General features: G+C 50.6%; 9 protein-coding genes across 9 annotated transcripts; 3 read left to right on the forward strand and 6 right to left on the reverse strand.

The window, feature by feature from the left end:
* Positions 1-350: 350 nt before the first annotated feature.
* Positions 351-776, forward strand: ASPGLDRAFT_53363 (uncharacterized protein). Its single transcript, XM_022547957.1, has one exon. The coding sequence runs from the start codon at positions 561-563 to the stop codon at positions 714-716; it is 156 nt and encodes a 51-aa protein (XP_022395381.1). The 5' UTR covers positions 351-560; the 3' UTR covers positions 717-776.
* A 608-nt stretch (positions 777-1384) lies between these two features.
* Positions 1385-2567, reverse strand: ASPGLDRAFT_138373 (uncharacterized protein; the record flags this gene model as incomplete). Its single annotated transcript, XM_022541603.1, has 6 exons — positions 1385-1557; positions 1607-1677; positions 1735-2108; positions 2172-2239; positions 2295-2331; positions 2382-2567. The coding sequence occupies 6 exons, from the start codon at positions 2565-2567 to the stop codon at positions 1385-1387; spliced, it is 909 nt and encodes a 302-aa protein (XP_022395382.1).
* A 662-nt stretch (positions 2568-3229) lies between these two features.
* ASPGLDRAFT_182134 (thiolase family protein) lies at positions 3230-4877 on the reverse strand. The gene is made up of 3 exons (XM_022543016.1): positions 4614-4877; positions 3607-4551; positions 3230-3555 (listed from the first exon to the last, which is right to left on the reverse strand). The coding sequence occupies exons 1-3, from the start codon at positions 4767-4769 to the stop codon at positions 3355-3357; spliced, it is 1302 nt and encodes a 433-aa protein (XP_022395383.1). The 5' UTR covers positions 4770-4877; the 3' UTR covers positions 3230-3354.
* A 207-nt stretch (positions 4878-5084) lies between these two features.
* ubc2 (E2 ubiquitin-conjugating protein RAD6) lies at positions 5085-6384 on the forward strand. The gene is made up of 5 exons (XM_022547958.1): positions 5085-5196; positions 5258-5328; positions 5461-5525; positions 5593-5817; positions 5900-6384. The coding sequence occupies exons 2-5, from the start codon at positions 5287-5289 to the stop codon at positions 6021-6023; spliced, it is 456 nt and encodes a 151-aa protein (XP_022395384.1). The 5' UTR covers positions 5085-5196; positions 5258-5286; the 3' UTR covers positions 6024-6384.
* Positions 6385-6784: 400 nt separating this feature from the next.
* Positions 6785-10319, forward strand: ASPGLDRAFT_1193038 (putative kinesin family protein (KinA)). Its single transcript, XM_022540036.1, has 5 exons — positions 6785-6883; positions 6960-6985; positions 7047-7141; positions 7212-9628; positions 9684-10319. Coding segments are annotated over exons 1-5 (2778 nt in total). The 5' UTR covers positions 6785-6881; the 3' UTR covers positions 9922-10319.
* ASPGLDRAFT_1510304 (putative MFS monosaccharide transporter) lies at positions 9865-12447 on the reverse strand (the record flags this gene model as incomplete). The annotated part of the gene is made up of 9 exons (XM_022542206.1): positions 9865-10619; positions 10671-10756; positions 10820-11109; positions 11207-11262; positions 11310-11705; positions 11755-11832; positions 11880-12152; positions 12198-12250; positions 12303-12447. 9 exons carry the CDS (start codon positions 12445-12447, stop codon positions 10290-10292), a joined length of 1707 nt encoding a protein of 568 aa, XP_022395386.1. The 3' UTR covers positions 9865-10289.
* A 637-nt stretch (positions 12448-13084) lies between these two features.
* Positions 13085-14186, reverse strand: ASPGLDRAFT_86339 (peroxidase family protein). The gene is made up of 4 exons (XM_022550379.1): positions 14065-14186; positions 13818-14010; positions 13448-13767; positions 13085-13378 (listed from the first exon to the last, which is right to left on the reverse strand). Exons 1-4 carry the CDS (start codon positions 14171-14173, stop codon positions 13200-13202), a joined length of 801 nt encoding a protein of 266 aa, XP_022395387.1. The 5' UTR covers positions 14174-14186; the 3' UTR covers positions 13085-13199.
* A 433-nt stretch (positions 14187-14619) lies between these two features.
* ASPGLDRAFT_1193715 (GMC family oxidoreductase) lies at positions 14620-16848 on the reverse strand. The gene is made up of 4 exons (XM_022540040.1): positions 16261-16848; positions 15593-16187; positions 14932-15548; positions 14620-14882 (listed from the first exon to the last, which is right to left on the reverse strand). Exons 1-4 carry the CDS (start codon positions 16589-16591, stop codon positions 14674-14676), a joined length of 1752 nt encoding a protein of 583 aa, XP_022395388.1. The 5' UTR covers positions 16592-16848; the 3' UTR covers positions 14620-14673.
* On the reverse strand, positions 16849-18495 carry ASPGLDRAFT_1510310 (class I SAM-dependent methyltransferase; the record flags this gene model as incomplete). The annotated part of the gene is made up of 8 exons (XM_022542207.1): positions 16849-17145; positions 17193-17275; positions 17325-17661; positions 17711-17917; positions 17967-18071; positions 18117-18174; positions 18226-18400; positions 18457-18495. The coding sequence occupies 8 exons, from the start codon at positions 18493-18495 to the stop codon at positions 17106-17108; spliced, it is 1044 nt and encodes a 347-aa protein (XP_022395389.1). The 3' UTR covers positions 16849-17105.
* Positions 18496-18501: the final 6 nt, after the last annotated feature.

Genomic DNA, 18501 nt, shown 5'->3' on the forward strand with positions numbered 1-18501 from the left:
TACCACACGATATGCCCCACGCACTAACCAACTCCACTTCAAAACTCTTCATGACTTTCCTCCTAACCCCCTCCTTTTTTTTCGCCTCCCACCTTCCTCCACAGAATGTGTGCGCCGCTGAACGCGGCCCCAATAATCATAGGCGGGCCCCTATGGGAGAGCCTTTGCCAGTATGTATGATAAAAATTAGCTTAGCTACTAGATAGGCGAGTCCGCTTCGCCCGTCGTATATTCCGCTCCGGGATCTTTGTGGGCACGTGACCAACGCACGTGCCACTTTTCCGACGTAAAATAGCAACTACTACTACTACTTACACGTTTGAAAGGCATACCTTTTTGCGATTCACTATGGCAGAACGAACAGAACGAACGTTTTTCGGCAAGTATTGGATCGATAAGGATGTTGTCTTCGGGACTTCACACAGTTCGACATGGACCATCATCAAAAAGCTCTCTGAAAAACCCATGCAGATGCTTCCAGAGCATGCCTAAGGACCTTACAGCTGGGGGGCTTCCTATATCCTAGCTCTGTTCCTCGCTGAGACAAGTCAATCTAGAAAATGAGGCATTTCTTGCGAATATATAAACAGGACCCGCATCTTGGAACTGAAGGTGACCTTTACACTGAACGACAGGCACAAGCTGGAAGGCGTCCCTATGAAGAGGTAAAAGCCCTCCTGTTGTTCACTGAAATGGGTGCCAAGTACTTGCCCTGAAGGAGCAATCAAGGTCGATGGGAGATGGGCAGAGGGACATGTGAGATGGAGGAAAAACTGGTATGCCCGTTGCTCTTTCGCATTATCTGTTTCAACATGGACGAGATAAGAACCCAGCTAAGCTCGTGGGAAAAATTTGTTTCTGTGATGCAATGCTTCCCATACATCCGTCAACAACACGACGAAGTGGGTTATGCCAGTTTAATTGAATGGATGCCAAATATTCTCTTGATAGTCTAAAACGGCTAATGGATACTGGAATATAGTTCAGTCAGTTGTTGCTTACCGCCAGTCAGTACATATATCTCGGCAGTGGGAGATGTTCTGTCTCATGTGGGCACAGGTGACAGAGCTTGCAGCGTGCTGGAGGTCGATTAATACCTCAACCAACTGAGCTAGAGACGAAAACGAAAGGAGCGAGGGAGTGGCGGATCAGTTCTGCTTATTTACTACATTCAGCGATTTGAAGACCCACCGTTCTGTTCATGCGCTGAAGTTCAATGACTAATGTGGTGAACAGTTCATTGACTGGGTTCTTGGACATCCTGCTCTATTGAATTATACAAATCCCTTTTGGGTATCTACATAATATTATAGCCCAAAGAATTAATCATCCGCTAGGATGTCTATACCAAACAAGCATAAACAAAATCACCCGATACACGTGCTCATTTATCAATACTATTCCACGACGATGATAAGAGCTTGGGTTGAAGTCTGGGCCACCACGCTTTCTCGGAAATATAATGCGTCACCAGCGGACGCATATTAATCAGACAGGAGGCCGTGATACCAATGGCGGGCTCGATGCATGTCCAGACGCTAGATGGCACTTGGTTATCTGGACCGAGTCAGCAGGCATATAGACGTTATGGGGAGGAAACCCGTACAGGTAATGTCATCTCCAGCTTTGGAGAGTTCAATCAGGGTGACAAGACGGATTATGTCGAAGATAAGAGTCCTAGGCCATGTTAGCTCTTTGTGTCTTGTTCTATATCATGTCGGGAAATAGCCATACAAAATCCCCAGCGCGAAAATACCAGACAGCACCGTCTTCCGTGTCTTTGAGATATGCAAATTCGCCACCATTTTCATCGGCATCGCGATAATAACAGCGTCAGTGACAATATTAGGTATTTGCAGCCCATAGTAGAACTGAGCCAGGTTTATACATCCCCCGGGAACAGTGGGATCCCACATCTTCCGGAACGGAATGCATGTAAACGCGGCGATCAAGCAGACCCCATAGCCCCAGAGGAAGACAACGGCGGCTACTGCATTTGCTAATGCGACCATGGGGCCGCGCGAGAAGATACGTTTGTAGAGGGCTAGCATGGAGAGTTTCACGCAGGTGATGCAGGCTGGGTAGAGGAAGGCGCCGGATGAGAGGGTCTTATGAGTTGTTTTCGTTAGTACGGTCGAAATTCATGTTAGGATTGGGTAAGAGGGTTATACCTTCAGGTAGACCACGAGCTGGTCCGGAGGGACATAGATCATATGTGTTCCTAGGCCGCTGTACAGGACTATCGCATGTTAGACGGGGTGCTCATGTTTGGGTTGTTCGGGTCGGCGACTTACGGACGATACCCGCAATTGAAATGCCATATAGAAAGAACTGAAATCAGGTCAGTATCTTTGAAGATTAACTGCTGCAATGAAACTAACCAAAGAAGCTAGAATGAGATAGTCATCGAGGAACAAGCCCGTATTGGTGATCTTTCTCGCCCACAACCGAAGCGCAACCGAAACAGTTGACAGAAGGAAGGCAAAACATGTCGCTGTAATGACCACATGCCGCAGGTTGCCCTGCTCATACCCTAAGTCAGGAGGGTTGGTGTCTGCGGAAGCCATGGTGTGTTGAGCATGTACCAAGACGTCTCGTCCCGAGAGGATGGGACTAGCCTATAAGAGTAGTCTGCAGCCCCTGATCAATGCATTCTACTTAGTCGTGAAGTGCAGAAGCGAGATGATCTACTCCGCAGACTGACCGACCGCCATTAATATCATTGTGCGTCGATGAGAGTGGTCATATTCTGAGAGGGGGCAAAGTTACAGACACATCGATAGTACTGCTGCATTGTAGGGACCGGGTTGTTTCGAGATGTAGGATTACGAGCTGAACCAGACTGTAATAGCCTGAAATGGCTTCCCCTCGTTACCAGATCCCAAAAGGGAATTGGTTCGCTGAAGAAAAGACCGCAAACTGCATATGTGACAGGTGTCAAGCCATTTAAACGCAGATCTAGCCGGCTCGCCACTGGTGTGATATATATTTACTTGTGCATTAGATTTATTAACCATCGCTACACTGCAAGGGGGATCAATAGTCTAATCGATAATTGCGAACTCGATGTGGCGTTGAAAATCGACCGGTGGTGTGCAGAATATCCCTGCAGCGGTTGTATATATTAGGGCAATACTCCGCACGGAGCACCGGTCAGAACCTTTTCAGCTACTCTGAACAAGCCCGACTAGACCGCTATTGTTTATAGATCAAAGAAAAAATAATATGTACTGGTATTCAATCGTGTATCAATACACGCCATGCTATCATAGAATACACGTCTCGAGGGTATATCATCAAGATGTCGCTTTTCGACATTCAACATAAACATTCACAATTTCATCACACTTGAATTTAGTCAACCTGGTCCAGCTTCTGCACAACCATGGCGCTAGCAGCACCACCGCCGTTGCAAATAGCGGCGACACCATACTCGCCGGGCTGTAGCTGGTGAAGTAATGTGACCAAAATGCGAGAGCCGGAGCTACCCAGAGCGTGTCCGATGGAGATTGCACCTCCAAGAAGGTTGACCTTGGCATTTTGCAAGCCGAGAATCTAAGATTTTGTTAGTAGCGATACCGATTCATTTGGTTATGTGGTACTAACCTTCTCGTTGGCCTTGATCACAGCGGCAAAGGCCTCGTTGAACTCCCAGACGGAGACCTGGTCCTTGGTAATTCCAGCACGCTCCAGCGCAATGGGGACAGCCTTCGCTGGTGCCACGGGGAAGTCCACGGGGTCGATAGCGGCATCGGCAGTCGAGACAATGCGAGCCAGAGCACGGTTACCCTTACCAAACTCGCGGGCAAGGTCCTTGCTTCCCAGAACCAAAGCCGAGGCACCATCATTCATGGTGGATGCATTACCGGCGGTAACGGTGCCAGTGCCATCCCTGAGGAAGGCCGGCTTCAGGCTCTTCAGTTTATCGGCACGCAAGTTCTCAAACCCTTCGTCACGCGAGACGACCGTGTCACCCTTCCTGCCCTTGACCGTAACAGGCACGATTTCGTCGGCGAATTTGTTCTCGTCCCAAGCCTGCTGAGCACGCTCGTATGAACGGATGGCATACTCATCCTGTTCCTCGCGCGAGACCTCATACTTCTTGGCCGTCTGCTCCGCACAGATACCCATATGGAATTTGTTGTAAACATCCCACAGACCGTCCTTGACCAGACCGTCCTCCAGCTTCAGATCACCAAACGGTGGCAGCTGGCCAGCACGCGGCAGATAGTACGGGACTCGAGACATATTTTCCATTCCTCCTGCAACTTGAGCATCCGCGAGACCAAGCTGGATGTTCTGGGCAGCAAGGGCCACCGCCTTAAGACCCGACGCGCACACCTTGTTAACGGTCATGGATTCGACGGTTGGGGAGAGTCCAGCAAAAATGGAGGCTTGGCGAGCGGGGGCCTGTCCAACAGAGCCTTGAAGAACATTTCCCATGTAGACGTCGGTAATATTTTCGACTGGCAGCTTCGACTTGCCAACGGCAGACTTGATAGCGGCGGCACCTAGTTCGGGGGCGGAGACGGAGGCGAATGATCCATTGAACTGTCCGGATGAGCATCTAGTTAGCAATTTTCTCATATTTAACACAGTAAGGCAGTCCATACGTTAGTAGTAGGCGTCCGTGAGGCACTGAGGATATAAGCATCCTGGATCTCCTTGAGTAACGGGCGTGCACAACTGAATTGCCTCCGAGATGCGGGGATGGCTGTTCTTTGCGCGAAGAGACGGGCTGACAAGCCTGCTGATGTCTGGATAGGCATTTTGGTAGAATAAAAGAAGAGAAGAATAAAATGCTATTATTCGTATAATCGAGGTCAGAGAAGAAGAGAGGAAAGATAATAAGAGCCACCCCTCATAATACTATTCGGATGGCGGAACTAAAGACGCATCTAGCCGGCACCCGCTGAGCCGAGGTTGTTGGAAACCACGTGATTCGTTCCGATCATGTGACTTAATTACTTAAGCTGTGGCGCACCGGCTAAACTTAATTCGAGCAGTTTCTCCATCGGGATTGTTTCTCCAGCTCGGTCTTCATCCAATTGTTCCCCTCCTCCCCGGGCATTCATTTCGGTGTCATCGCTTTTCCCGGTCTTTCTTCTCGATCTTCGCTAAGGTGTTCTTTGTCTATTCGTCTCGAATTGGACACATCTGGCTGCGCTCACTTGCCTCTCGGATATTTATAAACAGGTGTGTTTCGCTCATTGCCATCTCTTGTATCCATCTTGACCTCGTTGCTCATCTCCGATAGCTCCCCGGTCCTCATCAAACCCCGCCGCCATGTCAACATCCGCTCGCAGACGTCTTATGCGCGATTTCAAGGTGCGTACTTGACGAGCGAAACCAGAGAGCTTCACTTGAGCTCTGATTTAATCGTTTTCCTCACTCTGACATCCTACGGCCGCCGAGTTTCCGCCGAGTTTCATAGGCTAACGTCATTTGGCACGACTGCAGCGTATGCAAACCGATCCTCCTGCTGGCGTTTCTGCGTCGCCCGTAGCAGACAATGTCATGACATGGTATGTTTTAATGACGAAGGAGTGCGTGCTTGGAGAATCATGGACTGATCGAGATCTCTGATCATAGGAATGCCGTCATTATCGGTCCTGCTGACACCCCGTTCGAGGATGGTACCTTCCGTCTGGTCATGCATTTCGAAGAACAATACCCGAACAAGCCTCCAGGTGTCAAATTCATTAGCCAGATGTTCCACCCCAATGTATACGGCACGGGTGAACTGTGTTTAGACATTCTCCAAAACCGCTGGAGTCCTACCTATGATGTGGCGGCTATCCTTACTAGCATTCAGAGGTACGTGGGTTTCTTTCTACGCGATCTCTACTGGAATCCTCAACCTCTTCTGTGGTACTAATGTTTGTTTTTCTTTCCTCAGTTTACTGAATGACCCGAATACATCGTCCCCTGCAAACGTGGAAGCGTCGAACCTCTACAAAGACAACCGAAAGGAATACGTCAAACGTGTACGCGAGACCGTCGAGAAGAGCTGGGAAGACTAGCGGGCCGTCTCTTGCAGATGGTACCCGTCTTTCCTGTTTTCCTATTTTCTCTTATTTCCTTGGGTCTATGGGTTTCTTTCTTTCCTTCACCCACGAAGCAGTGCTCTCCGTTTACCCGTCATGAACTTTCTTCGCATAATGACCGAGGCCTTGGTTTATGACGGTATGACTTTCTGAATGTCTATAAGTTTCTCGGGGGATTCGCCGTGTCGGATGGTATGCACAGCGCGGGGTTCAGGCGCCTGGTGAATTGCTTTGGAGTAATATCTACTGGTATGCTTTGTTGCTTTGTAGATAGTTTGCATTTGTGTGATATTTTCTGCTATATATTATGAAATGCATAATGAACTGTATTGTCTTGTCTACTCCGTACTCTTCGCCCTGTAGTGCTGTACTCCGATACTGAAGACTCCGATGCGGGACAGTAATGCCAAGCCTTTTCCTCAACGGTTGCCGTGGATGCCTGGATACCTGACATTGCAGCTGAACACAGGCCATTCCTTCACTAGCCGTCGAGATTCCCGCCAGTTTCTCTACTTACTCTCTTTATCAACTTCTTCCATTCTTTCTTGCTTTTTATTGCTTACCTACAACTCCCCTCTGGCTGTCCGACTAGGGCGTCACCGCCTGTCCCCCTCGCCGCCCACTTTTCTCGGCACGTGAACCCCTGACCCAAAACAGACAGACAAGCCACGACGAGCCTCTCGTCGATCTTGGGACTCTTTTAACACCACTGTTTCGTCTTTCTCTGCGCGTTGCCTGAAGACGGGCCTGAGGATCGTGTTTCCCCTCGAGGGGCTTCTCTCTTTATTGTTTTAAACTCATCACGACCAGAGTATTGGGTCGGAGTCAAGCAATATGTGAGTGCGGGTTCACCGCTCCAATGCGTCTGACTGTGCAGGTGAACTGATATGGTGTGCCTTTCTTCAATGACAGGTCATCTGCACCGAATACCATTAAGGGTATGTCTGTCCTGCCCGTCGCCCGCTCGACGACGATGCTAATCGCGTTTGGTACACACAGTCGTTGCGAGGTTTCGACCGCAGAACAAGGTGGAATTGGGATCGGGAGGACAACCGATTGTGAACTTTGAAAATGAAGACACATGTAGCATCAACGTGAGTTTTCACTTCTCTGGATTACATGTTGGTAGGGTCTATCGTGGGCTAAACTATACCTCCGCTGCAGTCTCATGAGGGGTCGGGTGACTTCACCTTCGACCGCGTGTTCCCCATGGACTCGTTTCAAACGGACATCTTCGAGTACTCCATTCGCCCTACGGTAGACGATATCTTGAACGGTTACAACGGAACGGTGTTTGCCTATGGTCAGACTGGTGCAGGAAAGTCGTACACGATGATGGGTTCGGATATCGAAGACGACACCGGGAAGGGTATCATTCCACGTATCGTCGAGCAGATCTTCGCCAGCATTTTAACGAGCCCGAGTAACATCGAATACACCGTCCGCGTTAGTTACATGGAAATCTACATGGAACGGATTCGCGACTTGTTGGTCCCCCAGAACGACAACCTGCCGGTTCACGAAGAGAAGTCGAGAGGTGTTTATGTCAAGGGACTTGTTGAAGTCTATGTGTCCAGTGTGCAAGAGGTTTATGAGGTTATGCGACGTGGTGGTGCGGCCAGAGCTGTGGCAGCTACCAACATGAATCAGGAGTCTTCGCGGTCCCATTCGATCTTCGTCGTTACCATCACGCAGAAGAACCTCGAGACCGGATCTGCGAAGAGTGGTCAGCTCTTCTTGGTCGATTTGGCGGGTAGTGAAAAAGTTGGCAAGACCGGTGCCAGTGGACAGACGCTTGAGGAGGCGAAGAAGATCAACAAGAGTTTGAGTGCTCTTGGAATGGTCATCAACGCACTGACTGATGGAAAATCGACACATATTCCGTACCGTGACTCCAAACTTACCCGTATTTTACAGGAAAGTTTGGGAGGTAACTCGCGAACAACCTTGATCATTAACTGCTCTCCCAGTAGCTACAACGACGCTGAAACGATTTCGACCCTGCGTTTCGGTGTGCGGGCCAAGTCGATTAAGAACAAGGCGAAGGTGAACGCGGAATTGAGTCCGGCAGAGTTGAAGCAGCTCCTACGGAAAGCACAGACACAAGTAACGAGCTTCGAGAGTTACCTTTCAGCACTGGAGTCCGAAGTCCACGTATGGCGAAGCGGCGATAACCTTCCCAAGGACCGATGGACGCCAGCTCGGAACGAGACCATGGCCATTGCGAAGGCCGAGAAGCCACGGCCTGCTACGCCATCTCGGTTACAAGAGGTTCCTCGCTCCGAAACGCCGCGCCCCGACTCGAGAATGGGAGACCGCTCCAGCACGCCTAGTCTCGTACTGGAAAAGGACGAAAGGGACGAATTTTTGAGACGGGAGAACGAACTTCAGGATCAGATTGCGGAGCGGGAGTCTCATATCGTGAATGTTGAACGGAATCTGCGTGAGGCTCGGGACGAGCTGAAGGGTCTCAAGGAGAACTCCGCCCGCTCGGGTAAGGACAATGACAAGTTGAACAACGAGATCAATGAACTCCGTATGCAGCTGGAGAAGGTGTCTTACGAGGGCAAGGAGGCATCGATCACCATGGACAGCCTTCGCGAGGCCAACGTGGAACTCACGGCGGAATTGGATGATGTCAAGCAGCAACTTCTTGATGTGCGCATGAAGGCTAAGGAGACTACTGCTGCTCTCGATGAGAAGGAGAAGAAGAAGGCGGAGAAGATGGCCAAGATGATGGCTGGTTTCAACCTTGGTGGCGAGGTCTTCTCCGACAACGAGCGCAAGCTTCAGGACCTCATCAACCGCGTGGACTCGCTACACAATGTCAGTGAAGCGGGTGAGACGATCGCACCGGATGACATTCTCGAACTCCGAGCGAGTCTCTTGGAGACCCAGGGCCTCATCCGCCAGGCGGAACTGACCATGAACGACCGGGGTGAGTTGGGCGAGCTGCAGGACAGCCGTAGAGCGGAAGTGGAACGGAAGCTGGCGGAACTCGAGCAGGAGCATGAGAGTCTTCTGGAGCGGAACTTGGGTGAAGGCGATGTGACCGAAATCCGTGAGCGACTAGAGAAACTCCACGTCACTCGCAAGGAGGATGAGGTCCAGGCAGCTGAACAGTTGCGCGATGAAATAACTCGCAAGGATAAGGAACTCAGCAAGTTGCACCAATCGCTGGCGGATTCGCAATCACGGGTTTCTACGAACGGTGCCGCTGGCAAGAACCTACAGCAGCAGATTGCTGAGTTTGACGCCATGAAGAAATCGCTGATGCGTGATTTGCAGAACCGCTGTGAGCGGGTGGTGGAGCTCGAAATCTCGCTGGACGACGCACGTGAGCAGTATAACAACGTGCTGCGGTCGTCGAACAACCGCGCTCAGCAGAAGAAGATGGCGTTCTTGGAGCGCAACCTGGAGCAGCTCACCCACGTGCAGCGGCAACTGGTTGAACAAAACAGTAGTTTGAAGAAGGAGGTTGCGATTGCGGAGCGGAAACTCATTGCTAGAAACGAACGGATTGCCAGCTTGGAGAGCCTGCTCCAGGAGAGCCAGGAGAAGCTTACCCAAGCCAATCACCGGTATGTCTTTGTTTCTATTAATTCTATCGTGACGGGTTATACTAACCATGTCCAGATTCGAGGCGCAATTGACGGCTGTCAAAGAGAGACTGGAGGCTGCGAAGCAGGGCTCGACGAGAGGGCTTCCTACCATGGATGGTAGCGGCGGGTTCAGCTTTTCTGGCTCGAGAATCGCGAAGCCACTCCGTGGCGGAGGAGGATCGGAGAGCAGTACTCCCAACTCGGCTGTCGCAGGAGTCCAATCGCAGGAGACGACGGGAAAGCGCACCAGCTGGTTCTTTGATCGACGATGATCCACGACTATTTTTGTTTTGTTTTCTTTTCTATCCTGCCTCTGTCTAACCCCAATTATTTCAGGTTTCTTCATTTTGGCACCTGAATTTCTAACGGATATCCTGCATGATGTTGATGTTGTCCGCCTTTTTCTTTTGTCAAGTCATGTTGACCGATAACGCTGTCGAACGAAGTCTATTTGTCACTTTTGGCGCTGTTTATATTCCTGTGTATTCTCCTTTTGGTATTACGCCAGCCCTACCTTGTCATGAAGCATGGTTTCATCGATACCCTTGTACATCAAGATAGAACATTGGCAGGTGGTCATGGCGAAGTTGTTCATATTATGTTGAATCTACGTTCTTAAACTTCCTGTTATGGTAGTCAACTACTTCTTCACAGCCCCAGTTTCAGTCTTCACCTCATCACCACCCACCTCTCTCTTCTTCACCTCCTCAACCGGCCCATCCCCGCCTAAAAGCGCCAACAACCCAATCTCCCGCTCAATACTCCTCTTCAACGCCTGATCCGCCGCCGCAACTCCTTGCGCCCCGAAAATCTCATCCATCTCCTCCAACGTCCGGCCCTTGGTCTCGGGGACAAAGAAGAACACATATAAAACGGCGAGAGTCGTGATGCAGCCGAAGAAGATGAAGGTGCCGTAGTCGGAGGCTTTGATGAAGGGGGAGGTGAAAAGGCCGACGGCGAAGTTGTTCAACTTGTTTGGGTTAGATTGCGTTACAACGAACAGGGTAAAAGAATCACTCACCCAGTTACTACTTCCGCCGATACTCACGCCCTTAGCACGCATGCTTAGGGGAAACACTTCCGAGACGATAATCCACGACACAGGCCCTACGCCGCACCGTTAGCACGCCATCACCCCAACCCATCCACAAAAGAGAAAGTAAAACTCACCCCACGAATACGCAAAATTAATAATAAAAATCCACACAAACACAACAGCCGCCCACCCTGCACCAGGATTATTCTCGAAATTCCCCGAATACGACCCGATAATCCCCGCAACGATGAAATGGCATACCGCCATCCCTATTCCGCCGGCGATTAGGATCGTTCGTCGGCCCACGTTGTCGACCCAGAGGACGGCGGGGATGGTGAAGACGAATTCGAATATGCCGGCTATGCCGGTTGCGAGGAGGGACGTTGTGTTTTGGCCTAGGTGGAGGTTTGCGAAAATTTGCGGGCTGCATTCGTTAGTGGTTGAGAAGTATGGAATCGATGGATTGCTCACGCGTAGTAGTTGATTGCTGTTGGGGTTAGCAAATATTCCAATCTGAACACTTGGGTAGGGCCTTACCGTTGATCCCATTAAACTGCTGCGCAAACATAATCAAGCACTACCATCGTCAGCAACCAAATATATACCACAACAGCGTCAACATACAGCAACAGAAGTCCTCTTAAGCAACGACCGATCCGTAACAAGCGACATATAATCCCTCACTCCAATCATAAACCGACTCTTAAACGACCCATCCTGATACTGCGGATACTTCTTCTTCGCCGTCTCAACCTCAAACATCCTCAACGCCTTGATCTCAAGGAACTCAATCCGAACGAGTAAATCGTCGGCTGATGTATCGCGCAGTCGGGCTAGTGTGTGTAGGCATTCTTCCTCGCGGCCGGTGTTCATTAGGTGTCTCGGGGACTGCGGCATGAAGAGCATCATGCCGAAAGCGAGGAGGAGGGCGGGGAGGATTTGGATGCAGACGGGGATTTCCCAGGCTGCGATGGATTGGGTGCTGCCGGTGCCACCGATGTAGTTTGTGCCGTAGCCGATCTGGCTCGATGTTAGGTGTATGTTTCTTGTTGGTGTTAGGGGTGCTTACCCAGAAGCTGGTCATGATGCCAAAGGTGATGGCGAGTTGCTGGACGGCAACTAGCGAGCCGCGAATTTCAGGAGGTGCCTGGATCAGTGAGCAATTGCCAGATAAGCGTGAGATTAGGGACATACCAGCTCTGCATTATACAACGGCACAATCATACTCAGATTACCAACTCCCAAACCAGTCACGAATCGACCGGCATACACATAGTCGGGGTTCATAGTGCATGCCTGCACGATAACACCCACACAGAAGATAACCACAGCGACGACGACCGTAACGCGCCGTCCGAGAGCATCGGCCAGGTATCCGTTTAATAGTGTACCAACCCACGCTCCCAGTTCGAGAATCGATGTAAGCATGCCTTGGCCGGTGCCAGGTTCCGCAGCGTATCCTTGTGTCTGTTCATGTTAGAAAGCACTTCCGACATATATAGGCATACGTACAGCTTTGATGAAAGAGCTCATGGTTAAGATCTGCGCGAACATTCCCTGGTTGTCTGCATCGGTTAGCCCTGACACCGACCCATAATAGATGTAGACGTCACGTACACCCATAAACCAATCCTCCCAACGAAGCAAACAGCGCAATTCCGAATGTCTTTTTGCTGCTAACCAAACCACGCCATCCAACTTTGTTTCCGGCCAATTCGGCCCGTCTGGCTGAGACGCCAACGGCTTCGACAGGGGCGCCCATGTTGTCCGAAATTGAAGTATTCAGTCACCTGTCAGTCACCTGCCAAAAAAAAAAAAAAAACATTCGAGGGAGCATGTCATTTATATTATGCGCCATATACGCCATACTACGGCGTATATGCACCCCATATCTACCCAGTATAACCGTTGACTTTAACCGGACCAACCCCGGATTGCGCCCCGTGGGGTGCGGAGAGAATATCACCCGGGGTTTTTCCAGCGGACTGGGCCGTGTTGGAGCGGGGATAGACTGGTAGATTTAGCCGTGTCGTATGATAGAGTCGCTATGGTTGTTTGTATGGGTTAATTCAATATAAAGAGACTCGGCTCGTATTGTGCCGGTGTCGGACACGGACATAAACACTATACCAAGGATTAATTGAAGGATTCTTCCGGGTCAGACGGCATTTGTGACGGTCTCGAGCAATATGAATCTATTGGTAGACTATCTGACGAAATTCTAACATGAGGGGAGAAAGGAAAGAGGCAGGCCTGCCGGCGACGAGCTATCTGGTGTGTGAGGGGTTTAGGCGATGCTCAGTGAATGTCCTACGCAAAACAGGCCAAAGTAATCAAACATACTATGCAGTTAGCGAGTGTCCATGCTCCGTGACAGCATTGAAGCTTATTAAATGTTTGAATGAATGGTCACATGAATAGAATATATGAATGAGTATGGAAGGAGAAAGATAATAACGACAGTTGCTGCTATATTCGTACACGGACTCAACCCCTATAGTACCCTACACACGCTCACCTAAACCCCCCATGCAAATCTCGTTTAGACGCCGCCCCCGAACCGGATCCCGACTTAGTCGGCGTAATCAGGCTAGTAGCGTTCCGAATCAAGGCCGTCACTCTGGAAATTTCCGCCAGACTGATGACCTTCTCAGGCCTCGACCAGCCAAGCTCAGCGGGCAAACGTTCGTTTTCTACATACAATCAGCACCATATCAACCCTCACGCAGGAATAAAGATATATCTAGGAGAAGGAAGCTTACCAAAGAAATACTCCACCAACGACCGATTCACCCTCCCAGCCTGAATATCCCCAAACGCAATAACCGGCGCCGCAACCTCGCCCAGACTAAACTCCTCCATCGAAGAGGTAAACGTGTAGTTTGGGTTCGACGCGCGCGACTGAATCTGCCGCGCTAACTTGCCGTTGGCGAGCATCGCCGCGTCGAGAATGGGCTGCGTCCAGTAGGCTTTTGTTTTGGCGAAGATGGTGGAGTTGAAGATGTGGTTGTTGCCGTTGTAGGCGTCGGCGCGGCTCATGCTGGCGTCGTGCTCGAGGACATTGTGCCGGTTTAGGTTGTCCCTACTTTGTCAGTACCTCCTTCATACATAAACAGGAGAGCGTGGACATACAGAGTGAAGTAAGTAGCGTTCGGCTCCGGATTCGCAACCAGCGCCATATCGAACATCAAACTTCCCAAAGTAGCGTTGAAGTTCAACCCCTCGGACAAACCCTTGACAACGACTTCACGGGTGAGGTTGCGGCCATCGTGTGGGAGGAAGCCATGATTGGATAGTGTGTTTAGCATAGGGCATGGGCCGCGGACTGTAGTCTGTTAGCTCATTTCATTCCAGATATACAGGGTATGAAAGGACGTACAGTCACCATGACCAGCAGGCTTCCAGTTATCCAGCGAAGCCACACCAAAATGAGGGCTTGCTGTTGCCAGGGCGGCGGACAGAATAGTAGAAGCGATAGAGATCTTCATATTTGCTGTATGTACTGCTTTGAAATCAAAAAAAGAATAGCCATCCACCCGGACACCCCGGGGTATTTATCTTCGCCATTTCGAATCTTTTACTATATCTGGTAGGTATCCAATTTTCCAGCATGGAGACTCCCATAATAAGAGTAGCAAACCATATCTTTTTCGTTTCATATCGTTACGTACATGGACTGTGGCTAGCAATCGCGGGTCTTCGTACTCGAACTTGTTACCCGATTAGGAAACGGTCAGGCTTCGTACCCGTTCGTATTCATTGCCGCTTTGAGACGATTGGGGATAGCGAGATAGGCTCCAACGTTGGTGCAGAAATATATCTATTTTTAAAATTGCAGGGCCAGAAGTACGTTTGGGTGAGTTTCTACAGTAGGAGATAAGATACACATGAAGCAATTATCATAACATTAAGAATTACCTACATATCACCAAGCAAACCACTCCAACTCTGCACCAACTACGGGACACAAACATGATATATACAATAATCAAGCATCGTCCTTGATCAAATCCGCCGCTCGTTCCGCAATCGCATACAATGTACTAGTCAAATGCCCACACATCTGGAACGGCAGCACCGACGCATCAACAATACGCACGTTGGAAGTACCATGCACAATCAACTGGTCACTCACGACGCCGCCCATCGAGCGCGGCATCATGGCTGCTGTGCCGACGGGGTGGAAATTTGAGCGGTCTGGACGTGGTTAGCATCGGCTTGGGTTAAGGTGGGCTTGGGGGCATACAGTTGTGCTTGGTGTATTCTTCCCAGTCTGTGTCCGTTGCGTTCTGGGGAACCTCTGGTCCGGGGGCGCGTTCCATTTTGATCATGTCGCTGAGTGGAGCGGTTTGGTACATGTTACGGATGAACTTGGTGACTCTGATGTGGGCTTGCAAATCCCAGTCGATCATGAAGTAGTTCGGGTTGATAACCGGATTTTCGGCGGGGTCTGCGGAGTTGATGTGCACGTTACCCCGGGAGAATGGCAGGAGAGTCCAATACTCGGTGATCAACATCGGGCTGTGGGTCGGGATGAATAGGATCTCGACCATTGGGACAGCGTCTGAGAAGAGCAGGTCGTATTGGATCTGGAAGAAACTGGCGAGGTCTTCTTGCTTTACGACACCGCCGGTTGCTTCGGATGTTTGCGCGGCGTAGTCTCCCAGCTTCTGGATCACAGATGCGGCCACTGCCTGAGCGTCGTCTCCGAAGATGTCGTAGAACGAGGCGTACGCGAGGGCCTTGACGCCGGTCCATTTGCCGTTTCCGAGGGCCATTGTGTTGGCGTTGGTTTGGTCTTGCAGGTTCTCTCCGACGGTGGGAAGGTCGACGCGGACGCTAATGTTGTGCTTCTCAAGAATACTACCGGGATTAGACTTGCCAGGCCATCGCAGGAAAGAACTTACTCTTTGTTCCCGACGCCAGACAGTTCCAGTAGAGCAGGAGTTCTAATCGACCCCGCTGAAAGGATAACTTCTCTCCTAGCGCTCACAACGCTGGTTATACCGTCCGACAGAATCTCAACACCAGACGCTGAAACACCACCAGTCGCGTTGTCATCGTTCCAGAGAATCTTGTTCGCCCGCGCCTTCGTCATCACGATCAGGTTTGGCCTGCCTCTGTACGGCCAGTAGTACGCCCTCGCAGCATCCTCACGGACACCAAGCTCATGGTTGATAGTCTCGAGGAAGACGTTGAATCCGCGCATATGGCCGTCGTTGACATCTTCAACCCATGGAATACCCAGTTTATCGTACGTCTGGTTCAGCGGCGTGGTCAGGTTGCCCTCTTGCATATCGTTGAAACCCACGTGCAGCGGGCCATCGTAGCCATGGACGGATTCGTTGTAGGATGCTCCGGCGGCGATTTCAGCAGGTGAGGGGCGGGTAAGCTGTTCGCTTTTCCGGTAGTAAGGCAGCAGGCTGGCCCAGGACCAGCCTCTGTTGCCGAGTTCTTTCCAGGCGTCGATTTGGACATCTTGTGCGCGGGTGTAGGACATCCCTATGGGGTGTTAGTAATGAGTGTTACACTTCAACGGTTTTTTTTTTTTTTTTTTTTTTTTTTTTTTTTTTACCATTGATAGTACTTGTCCCTCCCAAGGCCTTGCCGGCTCGCAGTACCTGTTTTGAGTTGCCGCCATACGTCTGATTCACGGACTCATATTGATAATCGATCTCTGTTCCAAATGCCTTTCCATATCCATTTGCCGCAGTGACGTTCTCGTTATTGTGGACCGAGTGTCCCGCCTCGATCACCACGACAGACACATTGGGGTCTTCGGAGAGTCGGTTTGCGACAACTAGACCACTGGTGCCACCTCCCACAACCACGTAATCGTACAACGGCCCTGTGGCGACAGTGGCAGACGCGAAGAAGGCGCACGCAAGCTTGAATCGTGCTATCATGGCGGGTCAAGATGATGCTGTTGAGCAAAACGGGTTCTGCAGACCGGGAGGGGGAGTGACGGCTTGTATACTGTCAAGCATTCCCAAGCCTCACACTCCATCGTAGTACAAACAACGCATGCGTGTTCGGCAGAGACAGATGCCCGATCTAAAAAGGGATAGAGTATTAAGGGGTACCGGCCAGTCGGATTATTATCTCTGCAGGTCCACCGAGATGGTGTCTGGCGATGCGTGGAATGCGGGTGTTGCTGGGCACACCAGGGTCATTCTAGAGTTGGAATGGCATGCCATATCAAGCCACTTGAGCTTAAAGCTGAATTCGTTGATCTTTGAAATACTTTCCTAGTTACACAAAGGGAACTCCGCGCTTCGTTCTTGTTGCTAAGTTTTGTGTGCCTGTCCAAATATACGCGAAGATTAGGTGCAAAATAGCAATGCCTACTTTCAGTCAATGCGAGAAATGTATGCGAGTTGTATATACAAAGCTGTATATGGAGTTGTTATCTTGATCGATTTAATGCGACGCAGGGGGTTTTTGTCCATAGGCAAACCACCTGCAGGATGTCAGCTTGCTTCCGAAAACAACAAAAGAAGAACATACACATAATGATGGGCCAACAATTTGTTGTTCTTCACAGCCGACCGCATTGACGCGGCAAATACCTCCAATTGCACGCGAGACCACTGCAAGCTGATCAGCAAAGTTTCTATCGATAGCGCTATGCTGACGTACCCCTAGGTTGTTGGTAAGGCGACGTCCGCAGAAGTCCACGACGCCCTGTTCGATACGAACTTGGTTAAAGGCGCCGATTTCGCGTTGGTGCGGATCTTTGGGCCACGTCCCGATCGGCCACGGAACTCTGTATTCAGTCACGTTGATAAATCCAGCCTCCTCGAGCCAGTCTTTCATGTGCGGGGCCGAGTCAAAGTCCAAACCAGCCTTTTTCCCGGAATCGAGGAGTAGAGGGTTCCATTGGTGGTAAACATGGTCGGGACCGAGCGTGTCGAAGCTAGAGGTCAACAAAATCTGAGGATCGGCTTGTTGGAACCAGCCACCCGGTTTGAGGGCGCTGTGTTTGTGAGTATGCGGCGTGCTCTGGTATGTACAGGTAAACTTACCCCAGTACTTTGCGGTACATCTCCGGCCAGCTGGGAACCGTACCCAGCAGCTCGCGAGCGTGGATAAGGTCAAATTTGTTGTGGTCAAGCCATTCAAGGTTATAGTCGTCGACTTCGAATTTCAGGTTCGGAGGGATCCAGGAAGGCTGGATGGGGGAGAGATCGATGCCTTTGATGGTGGCTTCGGGGTGAGCATCGGCCACGTCCCTTTTCGGTCAATATAAGTTTGTGTTATGCGCGGTGAACGGTAACACACATGGCCCAAATTCCGGTGCCGGTTCCCATATCCAAGACGTCCTGGAGATGGTCGATCGGAGGGAGATAGAGTTTTCCGTTGAGACTGAGAGTCCAGAGGTGGTGACTACCTTGTTAGTTATATTCGGGATATCTTGGTAAAGGCAAATACCTCAAGTCCTGCTGCTCCTGAGCCTGTTCATCGTTGGGACCCCAGTGCTCGGTGATTCCTTATCTGTCAGCCGGGCCGAAGTGCGACAGAGAATGAGGAATAAAAATACCGTAGGCATGATAGCGACGACCATTCTCTTCGCGGTACCTGGTCACTGAAGAACTGAGCGAGGTGCTGTCCGAGTAGAGAGACTCGGAATCCAAGCCCGAGTCGCTGGCATCGTCGTCGTCGCCGTCGTCAGGCTCGTCGTCGGTGACTTCGGGCGAGATCCGGGGTTCGGGGACCTGCCAAGTCAGAGTTTAACGTGAGTTATGTGACAGCGGGAGGGGTGCATATATACCTGCGTGTTAGGGAGGGCGTCTCTATTATGCTCAGTCATTTCAAT

Source organism: Aspergillus glaucus (assembly GCF_001890805.1).
Source record: "Aspergillus glaucus CBS 516.65 unplaced genomic scaffold ASPGLscaffold_42, whole genome shotgun sequence".
NCBI classification, from domain to species: domain Eukaryota; kingdom Fungi; phylum Ascomycota; class Eurotiomycetes; order Eurotiales; family Aspergillaceae; genus Aspergillus; species Aspergillus glaucus.

What these genes read in the sequence shown, in the direction of transcription:
- ASPGLDRAFT_53363 (XM_022547957.1), top strand. Translation starts at nt 561, where the DNA reads ATGAGGCATTTCTTGCGAATATATAAACAGGACCCGCATCTTGGAACT.
- ASPGLDRAFT_182134 (XM_022543016.1), bottom strand. Translation starts at nt 4,769, where the DNA reads ATGCCTATCCAGACATCAGCAGGCTTGTCAGCCCGTCTCTTCGCGCAA. An exon ending in CACGGACGCCTACTACTAAC is followed by an intron (nt 4,552 to 4,613) that starts GTATGGACTGCC and finishes TCATCCGGACAG; the next exon opens with TTCAATGGATCATTCGCCTC. An exon ending in TGATCAAGGCCAACGAGAAG is followed by an intron (nt 3,556 to 3,606) that starts GTTAGTACCACA and finishes ACAAAATCTTAG; the next exon opens with ATTCTCGGCTTGCAAAATGC.
- ubc2 (XM_022547958.1), top strand. Translation starts at nt 5,287, where the DNA reads ATGTCAACATCCGCTCGCAGACGTCTTATGCGCGATTTCAAG. An exon ending in GCAGACAATGTCATGACATG is followed by an intron (nt 5,526 to 5,592) that starts GTATGTTTTAAT and finishes CTCTGATCATAG; the next exon opens with GAATGCCGTCATTATCGGTC. An exon ending in ATCCTTACTAGCATTCAGAG is followed by an intron (nt 5,818 to 5,899) that starts GTACGTGGGTTT and finishes TTCTTTCCTCAG; the next exon opens with TTTACTGAATGACCCGAATA.
- ASPGLDRAFT_1193038 (XM_022540036.1), top strand. An exon ending in TGCACCGAATACCATTAAGG is followed by an intron (nt 6,986 to 7,046) that starts GTATGTCTGTCC and finishes TGGTACACACAG; the next exon opens with TCGTTGCGAGGTTTCGACCG. An exon ending in CTTACCCAAGCCAATCACCG is followed by an intron (nt 9,629 to 9,683) that starts GTATGTCTTTGT and finishes AACCATGTCCAG; the next exon opens with ATTCGAGGCGCAATTGACGG.
- ASPGLDRAFT_86339 (XM_022550379.1), bottom strand. Translation starts at nt 14,173, where the DNA reads ATGAAGATCTCTATCGCTTCTACTATTCTGTCCGCCGCCCTGGCAACA. An exon ending in GCCTGCTGGTCATGGTGACT is followed by an intron (nt 14,011 to 14,064) that starts GTACGTCCTTTC and finishes AACAGACTACAG; the next exon opens with TCCGCGGCCCATGCCCTATG. An exon ending in GTTGGTGGAGTATTTCTTTG is followed by an intron (nt 13,379 to 13,447) that starts GTAAGCTTCCTT and finishes GATTGTATGTAG; the next exon opens with AAAACGAACGTTTGCCCGCT.
- ASPGLDRAFT_1193715 (XM_022540040.1), bottom strand. Translation starts at nt 16,591, where the DNA reads ATGATAGCACGATTCAAGCTTGCGTGCGCCTTCTTCGCGTCTGCCACT. An exon ending in AGGGACAAGTACTATCAATG is followed by an intron (nt 16,188 to 16,260) that starts GTAAAAAAAAAA and finishes AACACCCCATAG; the next exon opens with GGATGTCCTACACCCGCGCA. An exon ending in TCTGGCGTCGGGAACAAAGA is followed by an intron (nt 15,549 to 15,592) that starts GTAAGTTCTTTC and finishes TAATCCCGGTAG; the next exon opens with TATTCTTGAGAAGCACAACA.